Here is a 14,381-nt window from a genome sequence, read left to right as displayed (position 1 = left end):
AACTGGAGAGATTTCATTAGTTTTGCTCACAAGTTATATTGTCTGTATTCCAAGGGTGAAGAATGTATGAACAGTTTGATAAGATTATCAAATATTTTGATACTTTTATAGATAATTGTACCTCTGGCAATTAAGACTCCTAATAGGCAAGGCAGTTTATATAAAGTAGAAGGATTTCTAGGTTTTTGCTGTGCTTCTAAGGCAGTACAAATATATGTAGAGGAAGTTGCCTAAAACTGTTTCCAAACAGTCCCATATCTGCTTCACAGCCCCATTTGATTACAAACGCTCAGGTACACGTTAGACTACATTAAACTCCCTCCCTGGCCTTCTGTGCCTTGCCTTGTTTGGTCCTGAAGTGTTTTTCCTTCATCATGCTGTCATGTAGTTGTCTTTGTAGTCCTATGTATTTCACCAGGAGCTTTATAGGCGTGATTTTCATTTTATTCAGTAGAAATAATGTTTGGCAGATTCAAAAAAGTCTCAGGGTTTATCTATGGTTATATATTTCAGATTATTATCTCTTAGAAATAATTTTGTCTGATTCAAAGATGAGATGATCCTAAATGAAGGTGTAGACAGGTTACTTTAGGAATAGAGCCGTAATGGACTGTGATTTGAATCTCAGGATATGCGTCAAACTTCATGGCTGATTTTCCTGGCATTGCCTCAGGTGTTTCAGGTAACTCATCATCAGATATCAGGAGAGAGTATTGATTAACCAATGATACTCAGTAACCATTTTTTTCACTGAGATAATCCACCCACGAAATTTCACATAACCAAACAAAATAATGCTGTGATTTCCAAAGCATTCAGATGGGCTACATGTCTTAAAACCAATCACTTCAAGTGGATGTTGTTTTGCAGCCAGTTGCAATTTAAGTAGGGAAAGAAGTGCTATAAGGCTTTTTCTTTTCTAAGTGGTGTCAGAATTTCACTTTGATCTACCAGTGTTCTCACCCACGTTTGTCTCATGACCACTTGACACCCTGGGAGATGTTAATTCATACCATTGGTGCTCATAAGACTCCCCTTTCTTTTATCCTTCAGCAGTCTAAAGCTTTTGTTTCATCTGACGCTTACATAGTAGGTCAAGATGTCTGGAAGAAAGTTATGTCTTAATGGTTGTCTGACTTAATAACAGATCGACTAGCCTGTACTTTGGGAGTTCTAGAGCTACTGAACCTCATTGAGTGTGATTTGTGCTGTCATCCATTAGGGAGCTTGCTAATTTCTGATTAAGAGGTTAGTGTTGCTCTATAGACCAGTTGCTCTATAGATCTTTCAGCTTTTACCTTTTGTAGTACTTTTACTTTAATTTTAGATTTTTTGTGGGATTCTGATATAAGCCTTTCACTTTTTAGAAACTCTTACATTGATTTTGTGGTAGAAGTACAACTCATCATTACACATCTTAGTTGTCAGAACAATTTCTTCTTATTTAGATTATTTCCTGGGCAGTCTTATTTAGTTCATTTATTTTGCATTTATAAAGTATTCTTTTAGGAAATACTGTCCAGAGGGAGATTCACATATATACATTTTAACCAAAAGTAAGAGTTTTCACTGGATAAAATTACCTGGGTTCCTCTAGTGGTGGCTTTACATGACTATCTACAGGTCACTTAGCCTGATTGCCACCTATAACATGAATGACGAGAGTCTTCAAGCCAGTATGCCTATTACCCCTTTGGAATAAACTAGGGAATATAAATCCAAGACTGGGAAACTAAATCAGCTACCAGTGTTAGCATATGGATGGCCAGCTGTACTCCTTAAGGTTTAGAAATGATTAAAACATTTTTCATTTTTTTATAACACCTGTTTTTGTGTGTCCCTGGGAAACATAAAACTTATTTTTCTGAAATGCAGGAGTGTTTCATTACCAAAAGAAATTTCAAGTAACTACTTTTTCAGCTCCTGGCATCCACTCTCTCAATAAAAATTTTTAGTTGTAAGAAAAATATGTTTATCTTCCTTGTGTAGAAGAGATATGCTTATGTGTATGCATGTGCCTATATGTGTGTGTATGTATGTGTTACTCTTTAGGTTGTTATTCTTAATGGTACCCAGAGTGTATTTTTCTTTAAAAATTACTAAAAATTCAGGCAGTTTGGTCCCAAAGAGTATTTAATCATGCCTTATCAAAAAGGCCAATTGGCATATGTAGTATATAAATTTTTATGATCTGATAATGGGTGAAGTTTTACTTTTATTTTTACTGTCATAATGCTAAATAGAGCAACTCCTCCATCAAATAAGGAAGTAAGAATGAGTGATTTTGCTTTTACTAACTTAACCTGGGGGTTTGGGTTAGATAATAATAGGATTTAAAATGTCTAAATTACCTGTTTCTGTGAATCTAATAAAGAAATATTTTTATGAAAAAATTACCCAATTGTATATTAAAGTATAGGGATTTTTTAAAAATTTTTACTTTGCAGTTTCTTCATTTAGCATCGTTTTTGTTGTTCCCTATATTGTTGTATAAGATGATTTTATAAATGTAGTTTAAGTTACTGCCAGAAAAGTGTAACTTTCCATTTTATGCAATTCTTGTAACATTTTATTCTGACATTAACATTGTTTGCCAACCTGTTATTCCTTAGCCTGTTCGTCCTCTGCAGTCCTCTTCACAGCCTGTTCAGTACTCTACAGCCCCTTACCCATCCCCGCTCCTGCCAGTCTCACCCACCCAGCAATACTCCGTGGTACTATATCTCTATTCACCTCCTGCATTGTTTCTGTGGGCTGATGTGTGGTGGATGCTCATGAATGTAATTAATGTGATACGATCTTCTGTGATTATTTAAAGTCATGGACACAAATATACCGAAAAAGTGTTTCTGACCTGTATTAGAAATAATTTAATCTCTACTATATAATATTTGTTATATTGGCATATTACAGTAATGGTATAAATCCTAATCTTTTCCTGCCTTTTCATAATGAAATGATTTTCAGATTGACTATTCTAGTCCTAAGATGGTTAGCTACTTTTCTCATTGAGGTCAGTGGTATCTTTGCAGTCCTGGAATGGCAACTTTCATCTGGGTTTGAGACTTTCTATTCTTTCCCCAATACATAGGTCCAGTAGACTTCATACCAGTTATTAAGGTGAATTGGATCTTATAGTTACATAAGACATAATGTATATTTCTAAAGAAGATCCCTAGATATTTAATCTATGACTGTAAAGAAACTGTACCTCCTTCAATCCAAAGCATGCCCCAAGTTATACCTCTCAGTAAGAGCTTAGAAGCACCAGTACCATGTGTTCTCTCTATGACCTTCTGTAGTTAGTAAGAATAGGGAACAACCGTGTAAAGTACTTCCTACCTGGTGACTAATATGAAATCAGTATTCAATAAGTGTTACTTTCCTTCCCTTAAAATGAGTCTCAGCCCAATATACTTTTCCCAGTGATGATGCTGTTACTTTTCTAGACTATATGGCATCACATTTTAACATTACTTTTCAAATTAAATTGTAAGCTATATCTTAAAATCACTTGACACTTTTTAGAAACATTTTCTTTATTTAGGAGTGTTTTTGTTTTGAGCTGGTGGCAACCTTATTTAACAGCATCAGCTCTGAATGATTTTCGAAATGACTTCCAGTCTGAAAGAATAAAATTTTTCCAGCATTGAAAAGATCAAAAGCATCATCAAGAATAGCATAAAAGTCTCAAAAATGTTTTGAAAGATAGTGGATTATTGGAATAAGAAAATGACTTTTTTTTTTTGAGATGACACTGATGGTAGTGTATAGTTAAAATGTTTGGCCAGATTACTATGTAATTACAGCTAATAAGTATATTTTGGTACATTTTTCCCTTTTGAAAGTATTCATTGAACTAGGCTAATAGTGCTAGAGTATGTCAGAGCAGCATTGGGAAGAGTAAACCACATATTTTCAGTCACTGAATCAGGTTCCCCTTTTCAATCCCTTGTCTTCTCCATAGCCATAGTGTACTTTGCAAAAAAACAGCAGACTGTAGAAATTGCAGACATGTCAACTTTGATCTGACAACTCAATGACCACAATTTTTTAAGTAACTTTTTCCAAAATTCTCCTCTTAACAAATTGTGGCATATATTGTTGCCAATCTGCGGCTCTTTGGGAGCCAAGGGGATGCCATTTTGACGCCATTTTGGTCATTTCAGTGATATTATCTAGACCAGTCAGAACTGGTCTTTATGCTGTTGAGTCAGAGAAAACATTTGTCAGATGGCATGTTAAATCATAACCGCCTCTTGGCTAGACACCACTGCCTACTCACTAAGTAGCAAAAGCAGTAGGAAACTGTTGTTTGGATTAAATTTGTATTAACATCTGACTTTAGGAAGAGACTGAAAAACATTAGGGAAGAATAATGTTTATGGCCAAATTATTTTTGAGAGATTAGAAGACTGGGGTAGGTAGATTTTATGTATTTTATTTCATTTCATTTTATTTCATTCTGCTTAGAAACAGAATCTTGTCTTTTAGGAAGAGAGGTAAAGAGTATAATTAGTACCATGCCTTTGCTCGTTACCTGGTCCTTGAAGTCCCTTCAGAAAATGTTAACCATATAATATAAATATGTCCAGTTTCATTTCCACGTCATAATGTGCCTTTAATCATCATTTAAATAAGTGTCTCTCCATTTTTTACTTTGAAGTGTTGCTACACCCTACTCTTCTGCATGCTATGTACTCCACTAGATACACTTTAAAAGTAATTTGTAATGACAGCATTGTAATATTCCTACCTCCCTGCCTTAGAGTTCTAATTTTATTGGAATTGTTCTATTAAATCATACCTGTTACAGATGTATGATATCCATAATGCATACACTGCAAATTATCTTAAAATATATGATGCGGGGTTTTTTCGATAAGCTTGGTAAGCTTTTTGGTAGGTGTGTATGGAAGGCGCACTCATTTCTTACTTTTCCCTTTTTTAGCAGGACAACCTTGGGTCTCAGTTTAGCCACATGAGTCTTGCCCGCCAGCCATCTGCAGATGGTTCTGACCCTCACGCCACCATGTTCCAGTCCACTGTTGTTCTTCAGTCCCCACAGCAGTCTGGTTATATCATGACAGCAGCCCTCCACCACCGCCGCCGCCGCCGCCACCACCACCTCCCCCACCTCCCCTGCCACCTGGGCAGCCAGTCCCAACTGCTGGCTATTCTGCCTCTGGCCATCCTGTCAGCCAGCCTGTGCTTCAGCAACAGGGATATATTCAGCAGCCCTCACCACAGGTACGTCACTTTTTCATCTTTTTTTCTCCCATGGAGAAATCTTAAGCCTTAATCCTTAACCCTAATTAGAAAGCTTACTTTTAATTTCACATAGAGAGAATTTGTGACAATGTATAAACAAAGCTGGTCATCATCTTCCGTTCTCTGGAGATTCTCAAATCACACTAGACAACTACATGACTAGTAGACACTTCAGTTGGGTGGTTAAAAGTATGCAGCCTTCGAGTTTCCTCTTGATTGATTTGTTTTGTTTTAATTAGCTTAAGAGAAGCACAAGGTAAACACACTATAAAAATAAAATGATGCATTTCAGGAAGAAGTAGATTAGTTTAGAGAGAATTAACATCACAATACTAATAAAGCTTTATTGTTATTTCTTTACATTTACTTAGATATTTCTTAATTTTTCTCAACAGTATTTTGTAGTTTTCATTATATAAGTATTGCATATATTTTATTAAATATATCTCTAAGTATGTAATGTTTTTAAATGCTTCATGGGGCACCTGAGTGGCTCAGTCAGTTGAGCATCTGCCTTCAGCTCAGGTCATGAACTCAGGGTCCTGGGATTGAGCCCCACGTCAGGCTCTCTGCTCAGTGAAGAATCTGCTTCTCCCTCTCTCTCTAACCCTTCTCCCCAACCCCCTGTCCTCCCCCCACCCCTACGCATGCTCTCGCTCTCTCAAGTAGATAAGATCTTTAAAAAAAAAATTCTTAGTGTTCTAAAGGAAATTATATTAAAATTTCATTTTCTGCTCATCATTTGCTCATATGTAGAAATAAGGTTGATTTTTGTGTTTTGATCTTGATCTGGTATCCTGTGGACTTTCTAAATTTAACTATTCTGGTACTTTTTTCATAGACTGCTTAGGATTTTCCAAATTGAAGATCATTTCTACATACATTATCCTTTCCAATGCATATGCCTTTTATTCCTTTTTCTTGCCTTATTGAATTGCCTACAAGCTCTAATGTTGAATATACACACAACAGGGGGCAGTAAAATCCCTAGAATTCATTTATTAATTTAAAGCAAAGTTTTTAAAAGTTCATATCCTTCCTTGTTTCCAGTCTTAGGAAAAGTATTTGGTCTTCCATTATTAACTATGATATTATCTGAGTTTTTTGCCCTCTGTCATGCCCTCCATCAGGCTGAGAACATTTTCTTAGTTTGGTGAAAATTTTCTTAGTAGAATTGAGTATTAAATCTTGTAAAATCTCCTTTTCTACACCTATTGAGACGATCATGTGGTTTTTCTCTTTTATTCTATCTGTACAGTGAATTATTGTGACTTTTTTTTTTTAGATTTTTTTTTTTTTTTATTTGACAGAGAGAGCTCATAAGTAGACAGAGAGGCAGGCAGAGAGAGAGAGAGAGAGAGAGGGAAGCAGGCTCCCTGTTGAGCAGAGAGCCCTATGCAGGACTCGATCCCAGGACCCTGAGATCATGACCTGAGCCGAAGGCAGTGGCTTAACCCACTGAGCCACCCAGGCGCCCTATTGTGACTGACTTTTGAACGTTAAGTTAATACTTTCAGGGGTGCCTGGGTGGCTCAGTGGGTTAAAGCCTCTGCTTTCAGCTCAGATCATGATCTCAGGGTCCTGGGATTGAGCCCTGCATCGGGCTTTCTGCTCAGCGGGAAGCCTGCTTCCCCCCTCTCTCTCTGCCTGCTTCTCTGCCTACTTGTGATCTCTGTCAAATAAATAAAACCTTTTAAAAAAAAAAAAAAGTTAATACTTTCATTTGAGAGCACACTCCCACTTAGTCATGATAGAATATCTTTTTATATATCACTGGATGCATTTTGCTTATATTTTCTTAAAGATTTTTGCATGCATGTTCTTAATGGATATTGGTCTGTTGTTTGTGTGTAATGTCTTTTTTCAGGTTGTAGCATCAAGATGGCAGTGATACTGGCTTCCAAATGAATTGGATATGGTTGCCTCCTTCATTTCCTAGAACAGTTGGTATAGGATTTTTCTTAACATCCTTCTTAAATATTTGCTAGAATTCACTAATGCATCCCTCTGGACTTGGAGTTTTTTTGTGGGGAAGATTTTAAAATTACAAATTCAATTTTTTAGTAGATATAGAGCTAATCCAATTTCCTGTTCCTTTTTGGATTGAATTTTGTAGTTTCTATCAGTTTGTCAAATTTATTGGCAAATGATCAGTCATGATATCCCCTTATAATTTAGTATCTTAAGGATCGATAGTGGTATTGCCTCTGTAATCCTTACTGTTGGTAATTTCACTCCTATCTTCTTTTTGCTTTATTTACTTAAGAGATTTATCAATTGCATTGGTGTTTTTTAAAAACCAACTTAGGATTTCATTAATTTTGTATTCATTTTCTCTTTGAATGATTTCTACTTTTACCATTATTTTCTTCCTTTTGTTTATTTTGGGTTTCATTTGCTCCTTTGTGTCTGACTTCTTAAAGTGGAAGCTTAGATCATTGATTTTTAGATTGTTCTTCCTTTCTAACATAAATTTTTAATGCTATAGATTTCCTTCTAAGCACCATTTCAGCTGCAGACCACAAAACTGAATGTGTTATGTTTTTGTTATTTCATTCATAATGTTTTGTCTCTTTTTTGTATGTGTGTGACTTTTTTGACAGATTATTTATTTAGAAGTATTATTTAATTTCCAAATATTTCAGGCTTTATAAATACCTTATTATTATTGATTCTGTTTTAGTTTCATGTGGTCAGAGAATCTACTCTAAGATTTCATTGTTTTGGGGGTGCCTGGGTGACTCAGTCATTAAGTGTCTGCCTTCGGCTTGGGTCATGGTCCCAGGATCCTGGGATCGACCCCCGCATCAGGATCCCTGCTCAGCGGGGAGCCTGCATCTCCCTCTCCCACTCCCCCTGCTTCTTTTTTATTTTCTACATTTTAAAATTTTTAAAAATTTTTTTTTCCATTTTATTTTATTTTGATTATTTTCAGTGTTCCAAAATTCATTGTTTATGCACCACACCCAGTGCTCCATGCAATACGTGCCCTCCATAATACCAACCACCACTCCCCCTGCTTCTGTTCCCTTCTCTCGCTGTGCCTACTCCCACCCCCACCCCTGGTCAAATAAATAAATAAATAAATAAATAAATAGAATCTTAAAAAAAAAAAAAAGATTTCTTTGTTTCGGAAACTCAAGTCTTATTTTATATGTCCCAGTATGTACTCTTTTGGGGGAAGATTCATGTGCACTTGAAAAGAATTTATATTCGATCATTTTAGCGTTTTGTGATTTCTTTTAGTTTTTTTTTTTTTGAGATAAAGGTCACATAATGTAAAATTAACAATTTCAAAGTGAGCATTTCAGTGACATTTAGTACATACACAGTGTTTTGCAACCATCACCTCTCTCTAGTTCCAAAACATTTTATTTTTATTACCCCAGAAGAGAACTGTACTGATTAAGCAGTTACTACCTATTCATCCCATCCCCCAGCTCCTGGCAACCACCAGTCTCCTCCATTCTGTCTCTAAAGATTTGCCTGTTTTGGGTACTTCATATTAATGGACTCATGCAATGTTACCTTTGTGTCTGGCTTCTTTAGCTTAACATGTTTGATGGTTAATCCACGTTGTAGCATTTATCAGTACCTCATTTCTTCTTTTGTCTGAATAATATGCCATTATATGAATATACCACCATTTGTTCATCTTTTCAACAGTTGATAGATTTGAGATGTTTCCACCTTTTGCCCATTGTAAATAGTGCTGTTATGAACATGTAGGTACATGAACATGTAGGTACATGCTTTTATTCAAGTGTCCACTCATTTATTTGAGTTTATACCTAGGAATAAAATTGCTGAATTATATGGTAATTCTATTTAACTTTTTGAGAAATCGCCAGCCTGTTTTCCACGGTGTCACTTTATATTCCCATCTACAATGTGTAAAGGTGCCAGTTTTTCCATATTTTGATAGTAACACTATTTACATTTTAAAAAATTGTTACTATTATCCTAGCCATCCTGGTGATGTGAAATGGGTACTTCGTTGTGTTTTTTAAATAATTTTATTTATTTTTTATTTTTTTATTAACATGTATTATTTGCTTCAGGCGTACAGGTCTGTGAATCATCGGTGTTACACAATTCACAGCACTCTCCATAGCCCATACCCTCCCCAGTGTCCATAACTCAGCTACCCTTATCCCTCACCTCTCCCAGCAACCCTCAGTTTCTTTCCTGAGATTAAGAGTCTCCTATGGTTTGTGTTGTTTTGACTTGTATTTCCCTAATGATGTGTGATGTTGATCATCTGTTCGTATACTAGACCCTCATCAGGTATGTGATTTGCAAATACGTTCATCTATTCTATCAGTTGTCTTTTGACCTTTTGATAATGTCCTTAATGTATAAAAATTTAACCTTGATGAAATCCATTTTATCCATCTTTTCATTTTACTACTCATTGCTTTTCAAGTCATATCTAAGAATCTATTGCCAAATCCAAGGTCATGAAGATTTTACCCTTATGTTCTCTTTTAAGAGTTTTATGGTCTTTAGCTCCAATAATTAGGTCTTTTATCCATTTTGAGTTAATTTTTGCATATGATAATGGGGTATAAGGGTCTAACATCATTCTTTTGCATGTGTATAGCTATCTGCTCTGGCATCACTTGTTGAAGCCACTGCTCTTTTCCCATTGAACGGTTTTGGTACCCTTATCAAATATCAGTTGGCCTTAAAAGTAAGAGTTTATTTCTGGACTCTTAACATTTATGCTATTCTCCATTTCCACCTTTGTGCCCATACTACACTATTTTATTACTGTATCTTTGTGGTAAGTTTTAAAAATCAAGAAGTGTGAGTCTTCCAAGTATTCTTTTCAACACTGCTTTGACTATTTGCCTATATGGCTTGTGATTGCATATAAATCTGATGATTGGTGTTTCCATTTCTACAAACGAGGCCACTGAAATTTTGATAGGGATTACATTGAATCTGTGGATTGCTTTCAATATCACTGCATCTTAATATTAAATCTTCCAGTCTAATGAACATGGGATGCCTTTCCATTTACTTAGGTCGTCTTTGATTTCTTTCATATTTTACTGTTTCTTGCATTTAGTATTCTCTAAGTAAGTATCAGTTGAGCCAGTGTGGTTGGTTGATGTCTTTCAGATCTTTTATCCAGTTCTATCAATAAGTGATAGTGGATTTGTCTATTTCTCTCTTAAATTCTGCCAGTTTTTTAAATAACACTGAAACCTATATTGAGCAATTTATATTTATCATTTCTTCCTGATATATTGACTTGTCTCATTATGAAATGTTTTTCTCCTCTAGTATTGTTTCTTGTCTTAAAACATTTTATCTGACTTTTATAGTGACTTCAGCACTCTTTTGATGAGCGTTTCAAGGGTATGCCTTTTCCACCTTCTAATTTGTTACCTTCGTATTCATTTTTTTTAAGATTTTATTTATTCATTTTGAGAGACAGAAAGAGAGAGAGCAAGAGAGCACAAGCCAGAGGGAGGAACAGAGGGATAGGGAGAAGCAGACTCCTGGCTGAGCAGTGAGCTTTATGTAAGAGTCGATCCCAGCACCCTGGGATCATGACCTAAACCGAAGGCAGACACTTAACTGACTGAGCCACCCAGGCACCCCTGTGACCTTAATATTTAAAGTCTGTCTTTTGCATATAGTTATGTAGTTCATCTCTGCTGTTCTATCTTGTCTCATTGGAATGTGTAGTCCTCTTATCTTTAATATGTCTATTGACATGGTTAGAAATAGGTATGCCACATTTCCATTTGTTTTCTATTTGTTCTATCTCTATTTTATTCCTATATGCCTCCTTTCCTGCCTTTTGTATTACTTGAACTCCTTCAGTGTCTTAATTTAGTTGTTCTTTGGCGTTTTTACTACCACAGTCCTTTAAATCTTATGTTTATATGGTTTCTTTAGGGATATGATATGTATCTTTAGGTTATTGCTATCTATTTCAAGTTCAAATGAAACTACAAGTAAAATACAGTAGTCACATTAACAGTATAATTTTATTTACCTTCAGTTGTTTGTGCTGTTGTCATATACATTGTGTGTGTATACTTTATAAATAAAATATATCATGGTACAATTTTTGCCTTAAACAATGATTTTTTTTTATAAACATATATTTTTATCCCCAGAGGTACAGGTCTGTGAATCGCCAGGTTTACACACTTCACAGCACTCACCATAGCACATACCCTCCCCAATGTCCATAACCCCATCCCACCCCCAAACCCCCTCCCCGCATCAACCCTTAGTTTGTTTTGTGAGATTAAGAGTCACTTATGGTTTGTCTCCCTCCCAATCCCATCTTATTTCATTTACTCTTCTCCTACCCCCTTAGCCCCCCCATGTTGCATCTCCTCTCCCTCATATCAGGGAGATCATATGATAGTTGTCTTTCTACGATTGACTTATTTCGCTAAGCATGATACCCTCTAGTTCCATCCACGTCATCGCAAATGGCAAGATTTCTTTTTTTTTTTGATGGCTGCATAGTATTCCATTGTGTATATATACCACATCTTCTTTATCCATTCATCTGTTGATGGACATCTAGGTTCTTTCCATAGTTTGGCTATTGTAGACATTGCTGCTATAAACATTCGGGTGCACGTGCCCTTTCGGATTGCTACGTTTGTATCTTTAGGGTAAATACCCAGCAGTGCAATTGCTGGGTCATAGGGTAGTTCTATTTTCAACATTTTGAGGAACCTCCATGCTGTTTTCCAGAGTGGTTGCACCAGCTTGCATTCCCACCAACAGTGTAGGAGGGTTCCCCTTTCTCCGCATCCTCGCCAGCATCTGTCATTTCCTGACTTGTTAATTTTAGCCATTCTGATTGGCGTGAGGTGATATCTCATTGTGGTTTTGATTTGTATTTCCCTGATGCCGAGTGATGTGGAGCACTTTAAACAATGATTTTTTTTAATTTAAAGGTTTTATTTATTTATTTGACAGAGAGAGAGAGAGATCACAAGTAGGCAGAGAGAGGGGGGAAGCAGGCTCCCTGATGAGCCAAGAGTCCAACGCGGGGCTCAATCCCAGGACCCCGAGATTATGACCTGGGCGGAAGGCAGAGGCTTAACCCACTGAGCCACCCTGGGTCTCCAGTGATGTCGTTTTTTAAGTAAGGGGGAGAATAGTATATACTCGTGTATATATACACATATGAAAAGCATAATAATAGATTACGATCTGAAATTAGGACATACCTATTGTTTGCTGATACCTCGAGGAACAATTAGGGATCACGTATGTATTGCATCTAATGGTTCAAAAACAGAACAATGTTACAGTAAATTTAGGAGATTCTTGGCTTATAAGTGATTTAGAAATTCTCTATTCAACTGGTTTCCAGACGAAATAGGCAGTCTTTAAGATGTTTACAGATGTCTCTTCTTTTAGAAGTAACCTGATTAGAAGAGCAGAACCTGAAAGAGCTTATGAAGCTAATAAAGTTAATTTACCACAAATTTCTACATCACTGAATTAATTGTTTATTCTTTATTCCAAACTAGGTCAGATTACCTTAAGAGAAATGCACAATTAATATAAATAGCTCCAGGAGGGAATAGAATCAAGCTAGTCTTACTGGTTTCTTCCCCAGCTTTGTTAAGATGTAATTAACAAATAAGATTTGTATTGGCATTTTAATTTACATCAGAGATATGAGAAAAAGAATGGGACCAGCGCAATAGATTATAGATAGACTGGCTAATTTGTACAGTGATTGCAGTTCAGCATTCAGATTGAATGAGCTAGCATTGTACATTTTTCAACCAAGATAAATCTCGAAAAAGAATATTAATTGCAAAATAAGTAGCATGGAGTTGTATATAGTAGAGCACCATAAATGTAAATTTTTTAAATCCTCAACAATTTTCTTTACAGATAACATATATATATATAGTAGCGGTTTAAAAACATTTATAGGAATCATATATACCAACTATAGGATAATGGTTTTTCTGTTGAACATAGGGCAAAAGAATGTTGGAGTGAGGCCTTAGCTATTTTAATAGTGTTTGGTTTTATAAAAGAAGGAGAAAAATCTGAAAGAAAAATGCCCAAAAACTTTAAACCTATTAAATCTAATTGCTAGGCATATTGGTAGGTGTCTTTTGTTATGTATACTGCATGCTTGAAATTTTAAAAAAAATTTTTCAGTTAAATTTAAAGCTAAGAAAATCTGATTTTGAATGATATTAAAAAGAAGTATTATTCATTACACTCTTTTGTTCCTCAGAGAAGACATTTCTACTGCAAATGAAATTAATTTTTTTTTTCTCTCAATACTTATCCTAGATGCCAGCCTGTTTCTGTGCTCCAGGCCACTATCACTCCAGTCAACCTCAGTATCGCCCAATCCCTTCTGTCCATTACAATTCACATCTAAACCAACCACTGCCACAGCCTGCACAGCAGACAGGTGAGTAATATTTCTGAGGCTATACTCTCTTAGCTGTGGTTATTGCTTTTTTCATTTTGCTTTATTTCAGTCTTACTATTAAGATACTGCCCCACTCTGCCTGTCAGGGGTCTCAGGTATGGCCCATATGAATATACAAACCACTGAGATGAAAGAGTGAGCAAATCTTAGCACCTGCCAGAAGTAACTGCCAGGTTTATATGGTAAAGTGTTTAGAGCCATAAGGAGAAGACTGAATTAGGTCAAGCAAAGTGATGAGTGGCTTCCTGTTACTCACTGCCATCGTGGTAAAGCCTCCTTTGGGGCCCGATAATCCACCTCTGTTAACAACAAAAGAGAGACAATGCAAGCTAAGATGTCTCATGAGCAGCTAACTAGAAGCAAGGACCCAAATGACCCAACTCTGAGAATCTAGCCTGGTGGAGATATTCTGATGTCTTGGTCTCAGTATGCTTTTTAAAGGAATAATGGTCAAACTTTTTTGTGTTTAATTTTTCGGTTTGCTGGTTGTATAGTGAAAGGTATTTTTAAACCAAATGCAGTCTAATACTAGGCATATCATATATATAAAAACTCAAAAGATCCTTTCCCTTATGCTCCTCTTAAATTTTCTTTAAGCTTTCAGTGAAAACTATTGTGACCTCAGTGTAAAAACCTGTCTTGACTGAATTCATTTCTT

The 14,381-nt window shown here is 35.9% G+C and overlaps 1 protein-coding gene across 1 annotated transcript in view; it reads left to right on the top strand.

Annotated features, from left to right (window-relative positions):
- The window catches only part of R3HDM1 (R3H domain containing 1), a 206,095-nt gene that overhangs the window by 117,597 nt on the left and 74,117 nt on the right, over positions 1–14,381 (top strand). The window contains 4 exon segments of the mRNA XM_047722506.1: positions 2,613–2,714; positions 4,952–5,090; positions 5,093–5,250; positions 13,579–13,702. Coding sequence (XP_047578462.1) covers positions 2,613–2,714; positions 4,952–5,090; positions 5,093–5,250; positions 13,579–13,702 — 523 coding nt within the window.

This window comes from Lutra lutra, chromosome 3, assembly GCF_902655055.1.
Source record: "Lutra lutra chromosome 3, mLutLut1.2, whole genome shotgun sequence".
Classification (NCBI taxonomy): domain Eukaryota; kingdom Metazoa; phylum Chordata; class Mammalia; order Carnivora; family Mustelidae; genus Lutra; species Lutra lutra.
The sequence above is the reverse complement of the archived record's forward strand: the minus strand, read 5'-3'. Positions and strand labels throughout refer to the sequence as shown.